Source organism: Pteronotus mesoamericanus, unplaced genomic scaffold (genome assembly GCF_021234165.1).
Source record: "Pteronotus mesoamericanus isolate MK-2021 breed Mesoamerican mustached bat unplaced genomic scaffold, CSHL_Meso_final contig_214, whole genome shotgun sequence".
In the NCBI taxonomy this organism is placed as follows: Eukaryota; Metazoa; Chordata; class Mammalia; order Chiroptera; family Mormoopidae; genus Pteronotus; species Pteronotus mesoamericanus.
The window spans coordinates 7,003,840-7,024,922 of NW_026555089.1; the positions used below are offsets into that span (position 1 = coordinate 7,003,840).

Consider the following 21,083-nt stretch of genomic DNA (forward strand, 5'->3'; position numbering starts at 1 on the left):
GGCAACAAACGACCAGCTATAACTCTTGTAAGGTGAGGTCAATGTTCTCCAACTGCCTGGAAATAAGAAAAGGGAAGCTTCTGTGATCTTGTTCACTGGCGCACGTCATCAGTTTGACTGAAACTCAGAAGGAATTGAAAGAAGAAGAAGGATATTCTGTGGTCACAGGCACTGGGCCAGATGGGATCTTTACTGAGCCCGATCAGTGTGAGTGGGTCACAGCGAGGATGTGAGGCCTGCGAGGACACCAGAGCCTGAGCCAGGGGCGGGCATCAGGGAGGGCAGTCACATGCCAGAAGCAGCACCGGTGTTGGACTGCGGGCGGTGAAGGACAGAGTGCCTTTCATTCTCAATGCGTCGCCCTTGAGTTCTGTAAAGAATGATTGTGTGCCGGTGTGTGTGCACACACGTGTGTTCAAGCATTGCGTGTGTGATGTGAGCCTGATTCAAGCCTCCATTTTATTCCATAACTGAAACACAACTCTAGGTTTGCTGATGCTTTATTGAAATGCAAAGGTATGTGAGGTTTCAACAATTGTCTTGTAGTGTGTAGATCAAGAGAGGAAGAAATAAAGCTATGCTGTGGTGTCCATCCATGAACTCTCAGTGTCAGACCATGCTCTGTATCCAGGGAAAAAGTTAATACCGAGCACACCAGAAGCTGTCATATATTGCATGCTGGAAAAGAAAAGCAGAGACATCACTTACATCTCAATTGGTCGTGGCATGGAACATCCTGAAAACAAACATGCTTTCTCATTGTTTTCCTGGCCTTGTCCAGAGCCATGGACAGGAAGCTGGAGCTGGACGAAAACTTAGAATTATCTCTTTGGTTCTCTGGCTCAAGACACGGTCACTGAGGCTGAAGAAGTGCTGGTGTTTCCCCTTCTTGTCCCCACCTGCACTCTTGATGATTTTCTCTGTAAGCCTCCTCTTCTTCGAAATAACATAACCAAAAAACATGCTGTGTTGTTGCTTGTCAGCAGCTCAGCCCAAACATGAGGGAATGTGAAGCTCTGAGTCCCTGCACCTTAGCAGCCCCGTGCATCCCCATGGCCCCTGTGGGCAACAAAACTGTGCAGATGTGCATTCCTCATGATCTATCTAAAGGAGGTTTTAAAGAATATTCACGTCATCCAGAATTGAATAGACTGATAATTTAAATATGATTTCATTATGGTAAATACGTATAACATAAATGCTACCACTTTCACCAGTAAACGTACAGCTAATCGTGTGAAGAACTTTCAGTCGGCCGTGCAACCAACCTCCAGAACCTTTTGCCGCGCTGACGGGTAGCTGCAGGGCCTCACCCTCTGCCAAGTCCCTCCCGCCCTCCCCAGAACCAGTGCTCGACCTCTGGTTCTAAGTGTTTGGCTATTCTACAAAATGTGTTATTTGTCTTGTTGTGACTGGCTTATTTTCTTCTCTCATATTTCCTCAATGGTCGTCCATGCTGTACCCTGTTTAGGAATTTCTTAGCGATGTACACTTTCATCTTTGTGCTGTGGCAGTATTCCGAGTAGTTACCCTGGACTAGTTTAGTAAATGGTATATTAGGGCAGAGAATGAGTATGAGAAAAAACTAAACAGTATCTGTTATAAATGGAAAGATTACCTCATGTTTACTACTGATTTTTGTCTCCAACTCTCCCACCGCCCACGGCTGAATCAGAGCCATGGTTCCCACTTGTCTCTGTGGGAGCTTCAATTCAAAGTCAAGAAATCTACTCACTTACACTACCAAGCCTTGGTTTCCTGACAGTGCACTGAAGGTTGTGTTAATAAGATGTAAGGAATCTCCTTGAAACAGAACTTTCTGGACTCTTGAAAATTCTTTAAAATGTCTTACTACTTGTTTGATGAATAAGAGGATTTTTTCTGCTTCCTCCTACAACTGATGGCCTCTTCAGAGCCAGAGGATCTTCAGCTGAGGGGTAGGTACACTTTTCCCAAGACTCTTTCCCTCTTTGCATTTTCCCTTCACCCCTCCCTAACCAGCACCAGCACCGCGGTAGCTCCCTTGATGTCATCCTTTTCCTGCTGACCTGCAATTACATTCACTGAGATGCAAGCATGGCCAACACATGCTTCAAAAGCATTAGTGATGCACTTAGAGCCTGCGTGTCTCTGCCCATTGGCTTAAAAACAGTTAAAGAGAAGCCAAAATTACCTGCAGCACATTGGCCTGCTCCAGAGTTTCTTCACTCTGATCGAGAAAGCACTCCTTCAGATCTTTCATGGCATTTTCACTCTCTTCACCTGCTATGAAGTCTTTAAGAGCTTCGATGTACTCACTCACGGACACATTAGTATCATAGGTGATATCGATCGCATGCTCCAAAGTATCGCAGCCAGACCCTGGGATGAAAGGATGCAGAGGCAGCCTCAGTCACCGTCTGTGAGAACCGTGAGCAGCATGACTATGATGATGTCATCGTACATCCCTGCAGGGACATGAGCTCAGAGAGGCTGTGCAGAGGGTCTGAACCCCAGATCGAGGAGAGTAAACTCAGAATCTGGAATTCCCATTTAGCCCTAAAACATCGGCCTCCTCGTCCCCCTCTGCCCCACAGACAGCGAAGACACCAGAGGACTGACATGGCCTGGATGAGCAGCTGGGGAGCAGCAGGAATGGCCCATTCACCCTGACAAGGACCCTCATCCACAGCCTGCGCCCTGTCAGCGCTCACCCGCATAGCAGCACAGGGGCAGGGCAGCCAGCATGAGGACCGTCACCAGCTTCATGGTGCAGGCAGCTGCTGTGGGCTGATCACCGCGGCGTGGCAGGCAAGAAGGAGCTCTCGTTGGAAGTGAGTGGCCAGAACGCCGCCTTTTATTCTCCTGGGGGCCTCCCTAATCCCTCCCAATCTTGATGACTGGATGAGTCACTGGAGAAACCTGGGCCTGGGCCAGGAAAGAATGTGGTCAATCGCCCAGACCCGCCTTCCTTGGGCTTTGTACTGCCCGAGGGACAGAGCTTTGAAAACCCTCAAACACTAAAGACCTCTTCTTCTTTCCCCAATTCTTCATCCCCTCCTCTGCTTTTGCCAAATTTTTCACCTACTGTTCCTCCTCCTCCACCACCCTCCACTTCTCCTCTTCTCCCTTCACCCCTGTTACTCCTCCTCTCTTAAATTCTACCTCCCCAAGAAGAAGAAGGTGAAGAAGGCGAGGAGGAAGAGAAGCAGCTCTATATCCAGTGTCTCCTGTTCCTGATTTCCACCAAATACCTGGAGTGGGAGCAATACCACGTGCCACCTCTGGAGGAGAGACTTTCCTCACCCAAACACTGCGAGGCAGGTGCCTTTGGTTGGGAAAGAGAAATCATTTCTCTCCTTCTTTGAAGGTTGTTTTTACAAAGACGCTTCCACTTAGTTAACCCAACTTCATAAAATTAGTCATACACTTCGAATTGAGTTTTGCTTAGGTTTTGTTAGTGCGTTCAGGTTTTTGTACCTCTTATTCAAAGGTTGATATGAGAAGTAGCATTAAACATTACAGGTGCTTGGGGAAGGGGGCTGGGCAGTGCTGAGTGGTAAGATGGTTGTAATCTGGAGACGTGAAGGTGTAGATCTGACCCTTGGAATCAACCCGTAATCAGGAATTGTTCTTGGGGAAGCCACAGTGCTGGTCATCCCGAGCTCCCTTTTCCTGAGTTCTGAAGGGGGCATACGTGAGACCATGCCTGGTTTTGCAAGGATGGCTGACAGTTTATGTCAAGAGACTCTCACAAGGCTTAGAGCAGAGGAATTATGACTAAATTGGAGGTTTCATTTTTCATTTGTCCATCCACTATACTTCCATCTATCCACCCTTTCATTTACCCATCCTGCCCCCAACAACCATGAAGCTCCTAAGATGGGCCCTGTGCTGTGTGTCACAGATTCAGTGGTAGGAACAAGTCGGGAGGGCCCTGTACTGGTACAGTTTATCTCTGACCGGAAGGAACAAGCAGACTGCGATTGAGTAGGAGATGAAGGGAAAGTGGATGTGTCAAGAACAGAAAAACGACCACTAGGGCAGCATGGGGCAGGGAGGTCCAGGCTTTTGCACCAGGACTTTTCAGTTGCCTGAGGGAATGGTGAAACCCAGGCAACCTTCTGGGAAAAGTTGTCTAGGCAGAAGGAACAGCAAGTACACAGAGCCTGAGTGCACGTGGTACCTGGCAAGCTGAGAGGCACAGGCAACATGTGCCTCTTGGCTTCAGTGAGGTACCTAACAGCCTTCCAGAACAGAAAGACCAATCACCTCAGCAGGGACGGTCTGAAGGAACAAGGGAAACCAAGTTGATCTAGAATAAAGAAAAAAGAAGAGGGTGCAAGAGCCTGAGAGATGAAGCAATGGTAAGCTTCCCTGTGGATGCATCATTCTCTGCCTGGATTATCTGAGACTAATTCCTTCCCATCGTTCACCTGATCTGAAGCTGCCAAGAACAATGTTGATCTAGGAAGAAGCTAGAGATGGAAAGAAGGTGTGTTCTTACATGTGTACTTTCCCCCCTTGACCATTGTTGGCTATCTTCATATCAAAGGCAAGGGGAAGACTATCGTAAATAAATGAGGGCCTGCACAGGCCTCGGTAAGGGCTCTGCCCAATGCCCTGTTGGGTACGGACCTGCCTTATTGTCTTCTGGGACACCGGACCCTGCACAGGTTTCATCCTCAGCAAAAGCAATCTCAAGTCATGGACAACAAAGCGTGTATTTCTCCATCTCTGAGGTTCTCCGTAGCTCATGCGGACCATCCAAGGAGGTCAAAGGAGTATAACTCCGCTCACAAAGACACATTTGAAAGAAAGCATTCCTAAGCAGAAATAGGACAAACCTAGTGGTTTGAATGCTGGTTTGGAGGCCTGATGTGTTCTGCTCACAAAGGTACTTTGATTCAGGTTCCAAATTAAATACAGAAATTGGAGGAGGGAAGTAACCTTCGGCTTCCATGCTGGGATGGCAGTTACTGATCACCTGCTGTGAAAAACTAGGCAGTAGAGGAGAATTGCTCAGATTTCAGCCCGGATATGTTGAGTCATGGGTGACAGATACATGTGTGGTAACTGAGAACTGTACAGGCCTGTCCTCAGGCTCAAACAAGACCTGAGTTTACTTACACTAATATTTTGGTCATCAGAAGCCTTGCCATGCTAATAAATGTAGTAACATTGAGTGAAAGCTATTTTTTCTCAGGTACTGATTCAAGCATCAGTACCAAGCCCATGTAAGATCTCTGGAGATTAGATGATAACTGATCTTTTGTTTTTTGTAAGTTGGTCCTAGAAATCGGCCCCACAGTATTTGGGTACAAGACACTTTAAACTTTTCTTTTTCACTCATTCTGTAATGCTGATTCGGCCCCCTAAAGTCAGGGCTGACATGACCCTCCAGGAAGGACCCGGACGTGACCCTCTTCAACCTTGTGACTGTGCCGATCTCTAGAAGTTGGGTGGAGTCATGTTTTTCAAGGCCAGCGACTTCACGACAGGCACTGGCCTTGGAGACGTCTTCATGGCAGCAACACGTTTACTGATCAGAGTACCCTTGCCGTTCCCAGACCAGGCACCTCCCATGTCTTGGGTAAAGCCTGGCGTGGAGTGGTCTCAGTGGGTCTGTTCATTCAGTAGGAATAGTTCTAGGGTGGCCGTGAGGCCGGAGAGAGTTCCAGTGGGTAAGTCCTCCAAACAGGGCAGGGCACAGAGCAGGGGCTGCCTGCATGTCAGCTACCAGTGGTTAATTTATCACCTTGAGGACGCTCATCTGAACACCCTTGGAGGACTCCTCGGACCACAAGAGACCCCTGAAACTCACTGCTAATTTACATTGTCTAAGAGATCTAGAGATAATCTTGTTCAGTAAGCAGGAAAAAGGCCAACGTTGAAAATAAGCCCTCTATTTCAATCCGTTCTTGCTCGATTCATGCCAGATTCCTTTTTGAAAGAGTTTTATTGAGGTGCGATTTACACATAATTTCAGTGTTGAACAGATTCTACATACTGTTGGCCTATGAATCTCCTCCATATCTAGCTCCTACTGGTGTTACTTTTTTTCCAGATTTAGTAAAACATCAATGGCGAATGATTACACAGCACTTACTCAATGTAGGGCACTGTGACCACTGTTTTTACTCTTCAACAAAAACCCATTGACCAGAGTGATGAAGACATGTATTGGCCACACTGAGGGCACTTGCGGAGGCAGAAGAGGTCATAGGATTGATGCAAGGCCAGGGCAACAGCACAAAGCAGGACTCGCCTGAGTTAACTGAGATGTGTGGCTTCCAACCCAGGCGGTGAGCATCTCGTTTCTCCCCAGCTTTACCCAACAGTATAAAGAGGCCAGCAACGTGATCCAGGGCACAGGGCTTGTGGGTGACAGAGCTGCTAAAGGACGCGGTGTTCTGGCATCAGGGACTCTGGGGGACTCCATCCCGAGGAGTTCTCTGATTCACCACGGATGAAACAGTGAGTCTTTCCTGACACCAGATGCTTTCAAGGAAAAGGGAAGGCAATTCCCTCTAGAGGAGAATGCCCGAATCGTCTCTGAGTGGCCTTTATTGAGAACGATATGCTCAGGGGTATACAGCATGCATGCCAACCTTATAAATCAATGCCTAGCAGCTATACTTACAGAAAACAGAATTCAAGGATAACAATTGAAGGAACACAGAGATTTGCCTCAGGTCAGGATCTGTAAGACATGCTGACCTCAGATGGTCTTTATAGTACTGCTTCTGAATTCACAAATTCACTCTTTCTTTTTGGAGGGTAAACATCTGGGTATTCCTTATCAGGACAATGCAAAGCAGAGCAAGCTTCAGTGAATACAAAGCATCATTTAGGCCAGATTTCCCACCGGAACCCTCTGAGTTAGCATCGGATCATGTCTGCCCCCCAAGCATTGCCAGTTTTCTGGTCGAGACTGGCAGGCCCTCTTGCACAGCCCGGCTCATGCGGGGCTGCAATTCCCGACACCACACAAAGTGGTCCCCAACAAGAGACAGCTCTCAACACTATTGACAGCCTTTGTCTGACCCCTATGGGCCTTCACTTTACGACTCAGGTGGACTCTGGTGGCTTGACTTGCACAACTGCCTTGTGGACTCCAGGAAGGTCTCCGGGCAAGCCCAACAGTTTTCTGCTTGAGGTCTTTGCTCCACGTGAAGTCTTCTCCTCCACTGTCCTTGCCCGAGTCCTTTTAGAATAAACTCCTCATATATTCTCGATGCCACATCAACGTCAGCCTGTGTCTTCTGTCATATTGTGCCCTTGACTCTCTGGGGAGCTCCATTCCAAGACACCATGGCTGTCTGTGCACCTTTCTCCTACAGATGGCACCTGACCCCGTGGCTCTTCCCTCCCTGTGAAGCTCTTGGGGGGCATGACTCGAGCTCTTGTGGTTTTTGTGTGACAAACGTGAAAAGTAGGGGTCTCATTAGTAGTTGTACAACTGATTTTTGGGACAGAAATTTGAGATTACACAAGGAATTTATGATTACATAAACTGTTTTATCATCAGTGAATTTAGAAAGAGACACTAATTTAAAAGAAAAACTCCAATGAAGGCAAGACCCCCACCCAAGTCTAACGCTAGGCACCACACGGACATCCTTCAGCTAACACCATGTTCCTCATGTTCCTGCAGAGAGCTGTAGGGTCAGCCACCACAGGCAGGACCAGGCGAGGAGAGGAAGAAGTTGGGGCCTTGAGTCCAGGGACTGGGCCACCTCAGCCCTAAGGTTCCCAAGAAGTAAACATTCACTTGATCCAATCTAACCCGGATCCATCTAATCGCCCGGGACTCGGAGCCAGATTTGGAAGCTGAGTCGGGATCAGGTGTCATCTTCAGCTATTCTTCTTGGCTCAGTCACTGAAACCTTGAACTTTACACAACTTGACGTTCCTATAACATATACGGTTAAATATTTAATCTGCACACACACGTGATAATTCACAGGGTTCATTAGATTTCTACACCAAATCTTCTCTATTCAATTACTAATTTCCCTCCAGCTCATGGCCACATGTTGTTGCTCACCGTGGGCCTGCAGAGGGTGCGCCGCGGGTCCTTAGGGTCGTTCACATAGGGAATATGGGTGACCTAACAATACGTTTCCCCAAAGCTTGAGCCGCGATTCTCTGCTGGGGCAGATCATCTCTCTTCTTGCACCTGCCCCTGTGGACATTTGCCCACATCCAGAGATACCTTGGTGTCCCCACAGTGTGGGTGGTCAGCTGTTGCCATCAAGTGCCTGAGAACAGGGGTGCTGCTAAAGAACCTACGATGCTCAGGGCATCCACTCCAAAGACGCTCTTCTACTCCAATGGCACTAAATCCCCGTTGGAGACTCCCAGTGATGGAGAAATCACCGTGGCCCATGTACAGCAAGATGTAGAATGAGAGGGGCCTCCCGCTCAGTGGACAGTGATTGAAGCTGCGGTGCCGGCCGATGGCGACAGCCCTGTCATACCTTGATTGTGCACTTCTAGCCTCCAAAACCAGGAGGTAATTAGTTTATGTTGTTCTCAGCTCCCCAGTGTGTGGTAGTTTGTTGTGGGAGCTGCAGGAAACTACACGCCAAACTGCCTGTCACTCCATCTGTTTCATTTTCTTCATAGCAAGTATCACCGTGGTTCAGTGCCTTGTCCTCTGGCTGGTGTAACATCATTGTCGCCTCCTTCCTGCCCGGGCTCCTGGATGACAACTCCCATCAGGGTCGTCACGGGGTCTGTCTTGTCCACTCCTGTGTTTCCAGTGCCCAGCACAGCACCCAGCACACAGTACAGATAAATAAATGAGGCAATAAGCCAGTTAATTAGCAAGTTAAATGGTATTCTTTTCTTTCCACATTCCTCATCACTATCATACTCCATCCAGTCATAACTAGAAGAGGAAGAAGACAAGAAAATTCATTCATCCCTTTAACAGAATACCTCAAGTTTGGTTCAGCGTAGATTCCAAGTTGACCTGCGATAACTTGCAGCATCTTGACCTATTTTTTGCTAAATTTTATCTCCACAATTTCAGTCCTTTCCTTCGTTGTCAATTCTGTCTTATAACTTCCCAGAATATTCAGTATTTTTATTTTAAAGATAATGATATAGGGGGATTGTTCCCAAAAGGAAATATTGACAGAGAACTTCCAACGAGAAGCAATAGTCCCCTCTCCAATCTGGTCCACACCCGTCACGCCTGCCTCTCCTGCAGCTTCCCTCACTGGGTCTCCTGGCATTGACGTGTGGGAATGTTTTTTACAGCTCTCCGTGGATTCGTTTATAAACACCAATGTTCTGTCCTGTGTTTACCAGAGTGCATGCCTCGTCGTTCTTCATCTAGGCCTTTCTGTAGAGCATGTACTTATCTCCCCCTTGCTCGCTGCATTGGGAGGTCAGCATGCCTGTGACAAGTGGGCACGGGGAGTCACATGGCCAGGGGACAGAACCCACCCCTGTACCCAGAGCAGAAAGCAGCTGCAACGCTGGTGACTGGTGTTGCACAGCTCTGCTCCACTGGCTGCACCTAAGCCTCAGAGAGCTGAGGGCCAGAGGGAAGGGGCCCAGGAGAGCGAGTGGGTGAAGGGCAGCATGCAGCATGTGGGACGCTAACTGCCACCAGGTGCACGGGAGGAGCCTGAGGCCCAACAGTGAACGGAAAGGAGCCAGTCCTCTGAATGATAAGCGGAGGTGAGCTGCCATTTCCTGAAGGATGGTGTTTTTCAATGAGAGAAGAAACTCGGGGTGCACCTTGTATCCATCGTCCAGAGTCCTCATTGTAGCCGAAAAACACTCTCCTTATCTCTTGGTGGTTCCCTCCCACCACCCAGCTCAGGCTTGAAGCAGGGCAGGAATCAGCCCTAAATCAGGTCTGGCAGTTCCCATGGAAATCAAGCCTAAAGGTAAATTCTTCAGAGTGTGCTCTGTTCTTCCCTGAAAGCTCCAGCCAACTCAAGCTGGGAAAGACGTTTACATTATTTTCACCTCTTACCCTATTTCATTAGGCGTCTTTATGTCTATCTTTAGTCTCGTTTGTTTATATTAGTCCCCTCTCGGACCCATGTAAATCAGTGTATTCCTGTCACCTGTCTTCCTCAGAGCATCATATATTCTCTGTGAAACTTAACATACTAATGTAATGAGATAACCTATGCATTCCGAAGGGAAAGGAGCCAGTGCCCTGTATGATTCTGCAGCGGCCAGCTGCCGTTTTGCAAAGGATGGCATTTTTCCATGAGAGAAGGGACTCGGGGGGCACCTTGTCTCTGTCTGGCACAGGGAGGCGGGGCTCTTCTCTGGGTGTTCTAGAGGGAATCGGCCCCGAGGTGGAAGCTGGCCCTTCTCAAAACATTGTGTAGCTTCCGAGGAAATGACCTCTTCATGTGTTCACCAAACCTCTGCCTCTAGACTCTAACTTAGAGGGTGGCGGCGTGCGGCAGGACCCCCGCTCCTATTCAGTGACATTTCTTCTAGAAAGAATCACTTTTCTTTAGGGAGAAGCTCCAAAAAGTTGCAAAAATATGTTTTGATGAGGGAATGAATGAGCTACTCCATTTCATGTTCTTCCCTGTGGGGAAATTTTCTGAATAGATGTATTTGGTGACTTTCTTCCCAGCACAGTCTCTCTCATTTCAGAATATTTCAGTTGGACGTGTTTTTCTTGCCTCTCATATTTCTGTTCTCTTGTACAGGTGAGGCCAGAGGAGCCGGCCTTGGTGCTGCCCGTGACCGGCCAGACACAACAAGCAAAGACAGGGAGTGAATGTTTATGGGCGTTTTAGGCCAATGGCCTGCAACCTGAGAGTATGGCTGCCTTGTGCCTTAACAGGCCATCTTCAATTGCATTTTCTAGAGTCCCTTTTTATAAGGAGAAGAAAAATGTTGGCATGTCGCGAGGAGCGCCGTGCTGCGAGGAGCGCCGCTGTGCAGCTCAGGGCTCCTGGATCTGAGGATTACTGTCCGGAGCCAGCTGAGGAGGGAGCGGGGTGCTGAATCCCACAGAGCCCTGGGATTGGGGTTGCCACAGATGGGGGCAATGAACATGAGTCATCGCAAACACTTCTCTGTTTGCCAGGAGAGGGGACATGGCTCTTCCCACTAGGAGAGAGCAGACCCCGAGCCCCCTTGTCCAAAGGCTTTTATTGAGAACCGTATGCACAGGGGTATGGAAGCAAAGGTCATCGATCGATGTCAAAAGCCTATGTTTACATAAGACAAATAGAGACAATTGAAGGATCACAAGAGATCAGCCTCAGGTCAGGAACTATAAATAATATAAATCTCCTTCGCAGTACGAGCCGGTTATCATCGCTTTTGAGAGAACTTACTTCAGGCACGATTGTCTCCAGGAACCGCACAATCCAGTTTAAGTCTGTACCTGCCTTTAGAATTGTTTCAAGCCTGAACCAGGCGGGTGAGACAGAGCCACCAAGAGATAAGGAGAGTCCTTTCAGACACAGTAAGAACTCCGGCCATGTCCAAGCTGAGCCAAGAGGGCAGGCCTTTTTACCTTTTCTGCGTGCCCCCCCCAAGCCCTTGTCCCTCTGCCCATACAGGCTGATGTCTGGTTTAGGTTGTTCCTACTCTTGAGAGAACTTACTCGTCATCAACAACCAATCATCAAAGGGCCACGCAGGGGGATGGGAGGGGGCAGGTTTCTTCTCCTCGATGGCCTGTTTTCCCAAGGCCACCTTGATCATTTCCAGCTTTGGGGCCCCCTCACCTGTCAGCAAGGCTACAATCCCTGAACCAGGCAGGGCGTTTCCCAACATCGGTAAGGGGTTTGGAATCCAGGAAAAAGTTAATCGGAAAAAAGCTGCCACATCCTCTCACCTATACCCTGGGCGGTGGTCTTTATCTGTGTCCTCAGCAGTGGACTCTCACCCTGGAGCACGATGGCTCAGATACCAGCTTCATGGCTTGCTGTCCTCAGAGGCACAAAGGCGGAACTGCTTGTGGTCTCCTGGAGCCAAGGTGGGCCATACCTTCAGGTCCTGAAACAACAGGTTTTACATACACTGATTACTAAGATTATTAGCTATTATCTGAAATTCAAACCTTTCCAACATTTGAGTTCCCCATCATATAACTCCTATGTACTTCAGCCGCACTCTTTTGCTTTGTCTTCCAAATCATTATGACTTTTCTCGAGCCGCCATATTTTGAATTTTTCCAGGACACTTTGGTTTACTTTAGATGCTTATGAACCATGGGGCAAGAACAGATCGTTGCAATATGAGCTTTCTGCGGACCCACAAGAAAAAGTTCCGTCAAAGGAGTGTGTGTCGATGAAGACCTTCCTTGGCTCTCGTAACCTCGCCTCGCTTCTCTCAGCCAAAGCCCAGGAGACCAGAGTGAGAATCCGGGCCGGGTACCGAGTCAAACTGCAGCCCTCAGCTACCACAACGCTGCCAGATTCAGCGCAGAGATGAAACAGGATATAGCAAGTTTGTTGTTTGGCTTGTAGACCAGAAAGTCAGGCATGACAAGATAGAAATCATAGGTAATTTAAGCAAGATCCACAGCAGTGACTGGCCAAGGTTCTCTGAAAACTATCTCACAGATGTTAACTGTCCTTGCAAGGCTCAAGATGGACAAGTAGCAATTGACTGCCTTCTTGGTGGAGCTGTTAGACTTGAATATGGAGATAACGCTGAAAGATACAAGGACTCGGCCTCTGACGACACAAAAAGGCTGACAGTGCCGCTAAAAATGAGGAACCACTGATCAGTTTGGACATAGATAATGCTGACTTTAAGGCCACAATAACGACCGTGGCTGGCCTTCTTCAGGTTCTGCATAATCAGGATCACATGGTGGTGGGAAACGCCCTGCCTGGTTTCAGGAGCTGTAACACTGCCGACAGGCTGGAGGGCCCCAAGGCTGGAAATCATCAGGAGGCCTTGGAGAAACAGGCTCCTGAGGAGGCATAACCTGTGCCCCCTGGCAGGGGCGTAGCTCCTGCCTCTCTGCTTTGCCTTGTGATGGTCCCTGTCAATGATGGGTAAGATGCCTTGGGGGTGGGGCAACCTAAGCCAGGCATCGACCTGTATAGGCAGCAGACAAGAAATTGGGGGACACAGAGAAGGGGCAAAAAGGCCCCCGCACCTCTCGGCTTGGCTTGGACACGGCCAGAGTCCTCATTGTAGCCGAAAAAACAGTCTCCTTATCTCTTGGTGGTTCCCTCCCCCGACCTGGCTCAGGCTTGAAACAGGGCAGGAATCGGCCCTAAATCAGGTCTGGGGGTTCCCACGGAAATCAAGCCTAAAGGTAAATTCTTCAGAGTGTGCTCTGTTCTTCCCTGAAAGCTCCGGCCAACTCAAGCTGGGAAAGACGTTTACATTATTTTCACCCCTTACCCTATTTCATTAGGCGCCTTTATGTCTATCTTTAGTCTCGTTTGTTTATATTAGTCCCCTCTCGGACCCATGTAAATCAGTGTATTCCTGTCACCTGTCTTCCTCAGAGCATCAAATATTCACTGTGAATCTAAACATACTAATGTAATGAGATAACCGATGCATTCTGGTTACCTAGCCCCACTGATAAGATTTTCAATAAATGCCCTGGAAAAAGGGTGACGGGGCCTTCTCCACTAGAGAGATGTGCCACGGCCTTCTCCAGTAAGAGGGAAGCACCCCTGTATGCTCTCCCGGCAAAGAGAAGCATTAGTGACGATCTGTGTTTATTCCCCTCATCCGTGACAGCCCCGGGACTGGCTCTGAGAGATTTATGGCTCTGCGAGATTTACAGCAGTGCTCTCATCTCAGCTGGCTCCCGCCAGTTTTCCACAGATTCAGGGAGCGCCACGCTCCCTGCAGCGGGCTCCTTCGCCGCCGGTGCAGCAGTTTCTGCCCGGCCCGGGCCAGCTGCAACCCCAGCGAGGTTCCCCGTGGCGGTGTGCCCCGACTAGCCGCTGCGCAGCGTAACTACATGGCAATGTGGAAGGCAACACGCGGCTTGGTCCAGGACACCTCACACAGGCGGCAGAGGCTAAAGGAAACCAACCCAAAACGTGGTTGATTGCCTGCTGCTTTGGACAAACAAGCCTTGGTTTGACGCAGGAGATGCAGTTCTCAATGAAGCTGCTCACATTCTGCAGTCACTGCATGTACAAGAGCTCAGAGAGCTGCCGACTATGGTAGTGGAACCATAGCAGCTGTTCTGGCAATTCTTGCCCATCCAACGACCGACCACAGCCTGGGGCAAGCTGGAGGATGAACACTGTCGCGTTCCAGCTCTCACCTACGAAGCGCAGTTGGGAACCATGTATGCCCATGAATGTGTGTGGAAATCAAACATCACACGTTCAGGAAAGTATCCCAGAAAATGGACTGTGTTTTAGAGATTGGCCATCCAGCTTTTTTAAAATACATACTGGGATCATTCTGTCTTGTCTTCTTGTCTCTTTGCTTTCTTAACTCCTCAATCTGTCCCATTTGCATCTGGGAGGGAAAAAGTAGAATTAAAAGAGAGAGAGAGGAGTAAGCATTTGTTTGGACAAAAGCTGAAGGTTGGGACCATACAGGCCTGAAAGCACTGATTTCTGAAAGGAGACGTGAGTTTCCCGTCCTCGGGGCAGAGAGCCATTGAACGTTTTCTTTAAGCAAGCTGAAGACAACCCCAGCCCTTCGGGTTCGGAGCACCGACCCTGTCACAGAGCGTAAGACGGATGCAGCGAGAAGATATTTGAGCAGCAGAGTCCAGGCAGAGAGGATAGCACGTGTCCGGGGAAGAGTCAGAGGCCTCAGAGATCCAGGCCAGAGGCTCGGCAGGATCCGTCCTTTGTGCCTGGACAGACTCCGTGTGTGGGTTTGAACTGAACTTTCTAAAATCCACGCTCCCTTCAAAGAATGAAAACCCAGGAGGCAAATCAAACAGAGAGTTGGCATCAGATAAGATTGGACTGGAGGTGTCAGCGACGCCGGGACAGTGTGTTCAGGGGGGACTGCCATACAGCCCCGGCTCCAGTTCAGTTACAGCTCTGCTGCCTGTCAGGGAGCTACAGTCTGTGGGATCATCTTCTGTGTGTTCGGTCAAATGCACAAATTTAAAGCGGCCATTGGCTCCTCATTGATGTGTCCAGCGCACTGGCATTGGATACACTCCCAGGCATCTCCTTTACCATCTCCATCGGCAGAACTACTGGGCAGAAACTGTCCCCATGCAGCAATCCCTCTCCCACGTCTGCCCTCCGCCCCGGCCCTGGAGCCTGTTGGGCCTCCCCTCCCACACAGCCGGCAGCTCCTCACGGGAAAGGCTCCTTCCCGAGACCCTAAGTCCCTCAGTGTCACAACAGGGAAACGGCCGAATGGCCTGCAGGGGCCAGACCCGCAGGGTGAGAGGAGTGGCCTGGGTAGGTGTCCAGGGACGGTGTCCAGGGACAGCCCGTGGGGCTGGGCGCCCTGACTGCCATGCACAGCCTTGCTGTCCTCCCCCGTTCAGTGGGAGGTCGGCATCCTAAGTCGCTGGGCGCTGCCCCCGTACAACGTGGAGATGAGCAAGGGGAACCGCACGGGTTCTACTGCAGACATGCCACTCGTCGGTCCTGGAGGGGGGCCGGGGCCTCCTGGCTTTTGAAGTCTTCCCCGTCGATTCTGACAAGACAGAGAGCCAGGCTTGAGGGGCAGACGGTAGGGCATTCTTCGTCACCACGGCTGTGGTGGTAACAGTCTGTCACCTTCTCAGAGATGAGTCAGGACAAAGTGAGACCGAAAATGTAAACTTTCCAGGACAATGTGTGCCCATAGCGGTATTCGATGCATGTAAACTCTTATGTGTTTTTAAAATAGGAACAATGATAACAATTCTTCTTTTAGATTCTCAATTGAGTGAAAACGGTCTCAAAATTATTGTATGATATGAATATTACATCACAGAAACATAAAATGTTAACAGAGGAACGACTGTGCACCTGTGTGTGTCTGTGTGTGATCGTCCATGTTTCCAGGTGTGCCTGTGTGTAACATTGGGTATCCGTGTGTGCGTCCTTGAATGTAAGCTATGTCTCTGTGTATAAAGATTGATTTTAGGCTGTTAGAGCTAGAGGGGGCTCCGCGGAGGAGGGGACATGAAAAGGGCCGCGCAGTTGAGGTCACCGGCTGTCCTGCGTGGGGCCAGTTCAGAAGAAAAGGGACCACAACGAGCCACCGCGGGGAGGTGTGACCCAATGTAATGCAGGTGGAACAGTATATGGACAAGGACGGCTGAGTACAGGACCTGGGTAGCAGGAAGATGAGGGCGGAGGGGTCACGGTGTGGCGACAGGCAGGACTTATCACAGGAAGGGCATCTCTGACCCCGGGACACTGTTTAAGGGACCTGGGCACAGTGGGGAAGGAGGAGAACTGGACTGTGTTTAAGTCCATGTGGATGGAAAGGACGCGATGTCCGCGGGATGCTCGGCCGTGGAGCAGAAAGGACTTACAGGACTGTCAGGTGTCAGGAAGCAGATGGGCTGAGGTAGCCTCATAAAGACCCCACCACCGCCCCAGTCCACACCCTCAACTCGGGGCCCGTCGTTTGTCTGCCACGGCACAAAGGGCTCTGCAGAGGGGATGTGGTGCAGACTTTGAGTTAAGGAGATGTTCCTGAACTTGCTGGTGCCTGGTAAATACCAGCTCACGTATTGTACGTGAGGGAGGCAGGGAGAGATTTGCAAACACGAAGGAAAGGAGGTGGCAATGTCCGTTCTTGGGGCAGAGACTGGAGCGATGTGGGGACCAGGGGAGGGCTGCCATCAACCTTCAAGGTAAAAGCAGCCAGGAACAGAGTTTCACCTTGACTTTCCAGAGCCAGTGTGGCTTTCCTGACACTGGTTTCCTCAAGGAGTTACAGATTTTAGACTTTGGTCCCCGACACCTGGAGAAAATGGCCTAGTGGAGCAAGCAACCAAGGTTGTGATGGTGTTTTCCAGCAGCCACTGGAAACTAATCCGGAGCCTAGGAGATGCTTAGTTCTCCCAGTCAACTGCCTAATTGGACGATGAGCCCTTCAGCCTGGGCGGGACTCCTGGTGGAGGAGTGGGCCGGGCTCTGACCCTGTTTGTCTGACACCTTCCTTCTGCACTGTGTGGACTGTGTGCATGGAGATGCCCGGGGGCACTCGGATGCTTATTCCTGGGGCTTTAGGAAGAATGTGAGGAACACACAGTCGCCGAGGGGTGGACAGCAATGACACTGTGCAAAGAGCAAAGAGTTGACCAAAGGTGGGGCCCCAAGAATCACAGCAAAGTCAAGAGGTGGACAGAAAACAAATTACCCAAGACCCTCCCAGCATGGAACCCGAAGGAGGGGTGAGGACCAGGCAGGCCCTTGGTGCTTCTGCCGGGGATGGAGCAGCAGTGGGGTTGCAGGTTGGGAGCCTTGTGACTGGCCAGGGAGGTGGCAGGATCCGTCAGCAAAGCCGAGGGTGAGGACCGTTGGGAGGCTTTTGGCCCCTCACGCCCATATTCTCTCCAAGCCCCACGCGGTTGGCATCAGTGCAGGGACGTGGGATGGCACCTGAGTAAGCAGTGCCTTTGAGGGCACTCCCCTCAGGCCGCCATGGTCACTGGACGCTGCGTCTCCTGACTGTCCTGTTGACAGCACCCAATGGCCACTTCATGACGGAAACCACTCCAACTCCAGGCCACAGACCGTTGGAGAAAAACAGGACAGCTGGCAATTGCAGGGCAAGCACTTTATTGAAGCAAGTCATTGAAACCTTCACAGTTTCTGTGGAAGATCAGGCCATCCTTGAATGACACAGGTACTCGTGTAAGATTATACACTCTAGTTGTTACATAGATGGGCTACTTTTTTCTGAAATAGGAAAAGAAAGAAATGGGACGTTGGTGTGCAGCCCCTGGACAGGAAACTTTGACAGGGACTGCTGTCCACTCCAGCACATGAACGACATTGCACCAGCAAAGGCTCACGGAGACTTCAGGCAGGAGTAGCGAGCAGGTGGGGAATTCAGTCGTCCTGGTCCAATATTGACAAAGTGTGCGAGACAGGACAGGACATGGCCAGAACCCGACAAGCACACCCTGAATGACCCAGGCTTAGGGCTTGGGTTTCCAGTGGAGCCAGGAGAGGGTCAAGAGCTGGGCCGAGCAGCCCAGGGTTTCCTGCCTCTGAGTGCCAGGTCCCAGGCCTCGAACTCTTCACTCCAAAGTGGGCGCAGGGTTGTGAGGCCATGAAGGGAGTGGAAGGGGGGAAATGGGACATTATCTCTGCAGTAGACATCCTGTCTCCTCTATGGAAATTCTACCTGGCAGCAAAGGGACTTCTCCACACTGAGCATCTGGCTCATGTGGGAATTAGAGCAAAAATGCAAATTAATTCCAGAGGTACAAACCTAGGAAGTGATTTTAAATATCTGATTACTCCCCAAGCACATAATGGAACTATTCAGCCCCACGTGAGGTTGCAGAGGACAGAACAGGGATGGTCTCCACCACTGGCCCTGATCTGTGAGGGGTGGGGAAGTGGGGCAAAGGTACAGGGAAGGGCCCGGATCCCAGAGAGGGGGCCGAGCCCTCAGCCCGCACTCCCTCCATCCTGGTGCAGGGCCTGGCCTGCGCCCTCCCTCTTGCTGTCTGTCCTTCAGCAATCCTCAGCCTCCATGAGGCTCCCCAGGGACTGTGCCACTGGGTGAGAGGTCTCCCCTCCAACCTCCGGGAAGCTCCCAGGCAGGGAGGCAGCTGGCTCTGCCCTTCAGCACCACCCGCTGTGCCCTGTTTGTCCTCCTCAGAACACTTCAGGAACACACGCCTGAGAGATGACCTGAGAAGTAGGAACACGCTGGACAGTCTATGCAGCCGTGGTCTAGCTCAGCGGTTCCATGTGATCGTCCACCCTGTCGCCACTATCGGAGGGGAGAAAAGGGGCAGGTGGCTCCCTGCCCGGCACCCACAGAGCAGCACCCTGATCTCCCTCCTGGCTCTGCAGCCAGAAAGAAGCCTCTGTGCAGAAAGGACAAACACTTACCACAACTTCGTACATATTGAGTCTCTCCTTGTAGGGGTAAGTAGTTACACATTTCTTCACTTTTACCATTGCCGCATGAGCTTCTGATGGTCCACCGAATTTTAAAAGATTGATATTGTAGAAGAAGTCATTACCCAAAATGAAGTTTCTAATTTCAGAAACAAGAGATGGACAGGCCTTTGCATTTGCTGGAGTGGAAGGGGAAGAAATACAATTGATGTAAGGAAGTCACTTTCCCCCTTGGCCCCTGACCTTGGAAACACAGAGTAACCCAGGGGTTTCATGGTCCATCCCATAAATGCACCAATGACAATGCAAAAATCCTACAAGTCGTGACTTGCTCAAATCACACAGCAAGCAGCAGGGTCGTGGACTGAGCCTTCATTCAGTTTCCATGGCTTGTAAAGGACACACGTGAAGTTTCAACACTCTCCTGCTTTGCAGAAATTCACTTTCCCTAGATTTTAGAATTATAGGTTTGCCTGTCATTTGAGTGACACTTTCTTTTGTCTTGGAAGTTGGATGGGGGGACTTGTTAGTGATCACATCCAGTAGGGGGTGGATTCCACCCTCACCAGGGACCAGAGAAGGCAGCACCAGTGTGGAGAGGAGTAGAGACCACTATTCAACGTTGGAAAAAGCTCTTTTGCCACTAAATTACACAAGAGAATTATGTTATTGGGTGAACACACCCAAAAAGCTTTAAAAAAGATTCTGCAGTTACCACACATCTGAGCATGATATGCAAATCATGACTGGTTCTTCTTGTCTGCAGTGAATACAGAATTCCCTAGAGACTGTGGGAGGTGGCAGCTGGGGCTGACTTTTGGCTCCACTGAGACTGTGCTGAGACCTACGTAACCACTTCTCCCTGGTCTGGACTCTCCATACCCCCACCTCCCGCTCAGCCCACACATCTTCACAAACACCTGCAGCGGGGAACGTGCCCTGCCAGCCTCTGATCTGACCTTATCAGACACCGACTATGCAGAGATGTAGAGAGGTCAGATCAGAGGCAACTCAGGGAAGGAGGAGGAGTTCACAAAGTCAGATGACAGAGAAAGGGTCAGAAGCACTAGAATCAGAGTCGAGGCCATGACAACACACCGTGGTGTTGTTGCACAGTCATTCCATCCCAAACATTGCACTGGCTCTGCCTATCCTGTTCGGCCTGCCAGAAAAGGTGCAGTACGTGCGGGTGTATTGAGTGCTGCTGATTCTGACTGATTACAGAGAGAGTCAGACAACACTGGTCTTCCTGAGCTTAGAGCTCTCCTGAAACTCTTCCAGCTGGAACATTCTATGAGTCCGAATGTTGGAGTTCAAAAGGTATCGACTCGACTGGCATCAGAGGCTCTGGGAAGGAACAAGAACCAGAGCTGACCTCTGACCCACTTTTTCTCCTTCCACGGTCACAGCTGCCCTTGCTGGAACTGCAAACACCAAGCATGAGAGAGAAATTGGGGAGACTGAGCATTTTGTTCAAGTCACATCATTGCTGAGTGTCAGAACTGTGATGCACAATGAAAATCTGATATATTATGCTTATTCTAAGGCATAGATCCTAGACAGGGATTGAGGCTTCAGATGGGAAACTCTTAAAAGTGTTCTGCAAGGACATCCTGTAAAAGACCCAGAGTTTAGAGGATTCATACAGGAGCCCTCGGCGTTCAGGGGGCTATCTACATGCAGTGGGGCAGGATTGGATTCTGATCCATTCACCTTCCTCCCCCAAGAAGTTACCTATTTGGGAGAAGGTTACTTACCTGGGTTGATGGTAGTCTGATTAGATGTGATACTCACCCTCATAGCAGAGGAGGGCCAGAGTGACTAGAAAGACTGTCAGGGACAGCCTCATGGTCGATTTTGCTGTGAGCTCAGCTTTTGCAAACAAAGAGCAGTGAGCAGATGGACTCAGCAGCCTGGGGTCTCCGGGCTTTTCATACCCAGCGAGTGTCACTGGTCCCGCCTACTTGGACGTGGCACATCACAAGGCCTGGCTTCCAGCTCACCCTTCCTTGCTGAGGCCTGATGCCAACCATCACAGTCAAGTCCCGGTGACTTGGTCAACAACAGGCAATGTTGGCATCATGCACGTCTCCTCTCTGACAAAAACCGAGAATGGATT

At 50.1% G+C, this 21,083-nt stretch overlaps 1 protein-coding gene, 1 long non-coding RNA gene and 1 pseudogene across 2 annotated transcripts; 1 reads left to right on the forward strand and 2 right to left on the reverse strand.

The window, feature by feature from the left end:
• Positions 1–484: 484 nt before the first annotated feature.
• LOC129068437 (mammaglobin-B-like) lies at positions 485–2,801 on the reverse strand. The gene is made up of 3 exons (XM_054570661.1): positions 2,694–2,801; positions 2,174–2,361; positions 485–678 (listed from the first exon to the last, which is right to left on the reverse strand). The coding sequence occupies exons 1-3, from the start codon at positions 2,746–2,748 to the stop codon at positions 640–642; spliced, it is 282 nt and encodes a 93-aa protein (XP_054426636.1). The 5' UTR covers positions 2,749–2,801; the 3' UTR covers positions 485–639.
• A 6,782-nt stretch (positions 2,802–9,583) lies between these two features.
• On the forward strand, positions 9,584–15,564 carry LOC129068486 (RNA transcription, translation and transport factor protein-like; annotated as a pseudogene).
• Positions 15,565–18,955: 3,391 nt separating this feature from the next.
• On the reverse strand, positions 18,956–20,846 carry LOC129068438 (uncharacterized). Its single transcript, XR_008528922.1, has 2 exons — positions 20,759–20,846; positions 18,956–19,103 (listed from the first exon to the last, which is right to left on the reverse strand). It is a non-coding gene; the product is annotated as an uncharacterized LOC129068438 (long non-coding RNA).
• Between the last annotated feature and the right edge of the window lie 237 nt (positions 20,847–21,083).

What these genes read in the sequence shown, in the direction of transcription:
- LOC129068437 (XM_054570661.1), bottom strand. Translation starts at nt 2,748, where the DNA reads ATGAAGCTGGTGACGGTCCTCATGCTGGCTGCCCTGCCCCTGTGCTGC. An exon ending in GCCCCTGTGCTGCTATGCGG is followed by an intron (nt 2,362 to 2,693) that starts GTGAGCGCTGAC and finishes CTTTCATCCCAG; the next exon opens with GGTCTGGCTGCGATACTTTG. An exon ending in AGCAGGCCAATGTGCTGCAG is followed by an intron (nt 679 to 2,173) that starts GTAATTTTGGCT and finishes TTTCTTTTCCAG; the next exon opens with CATGCAATATATGACAGCTT.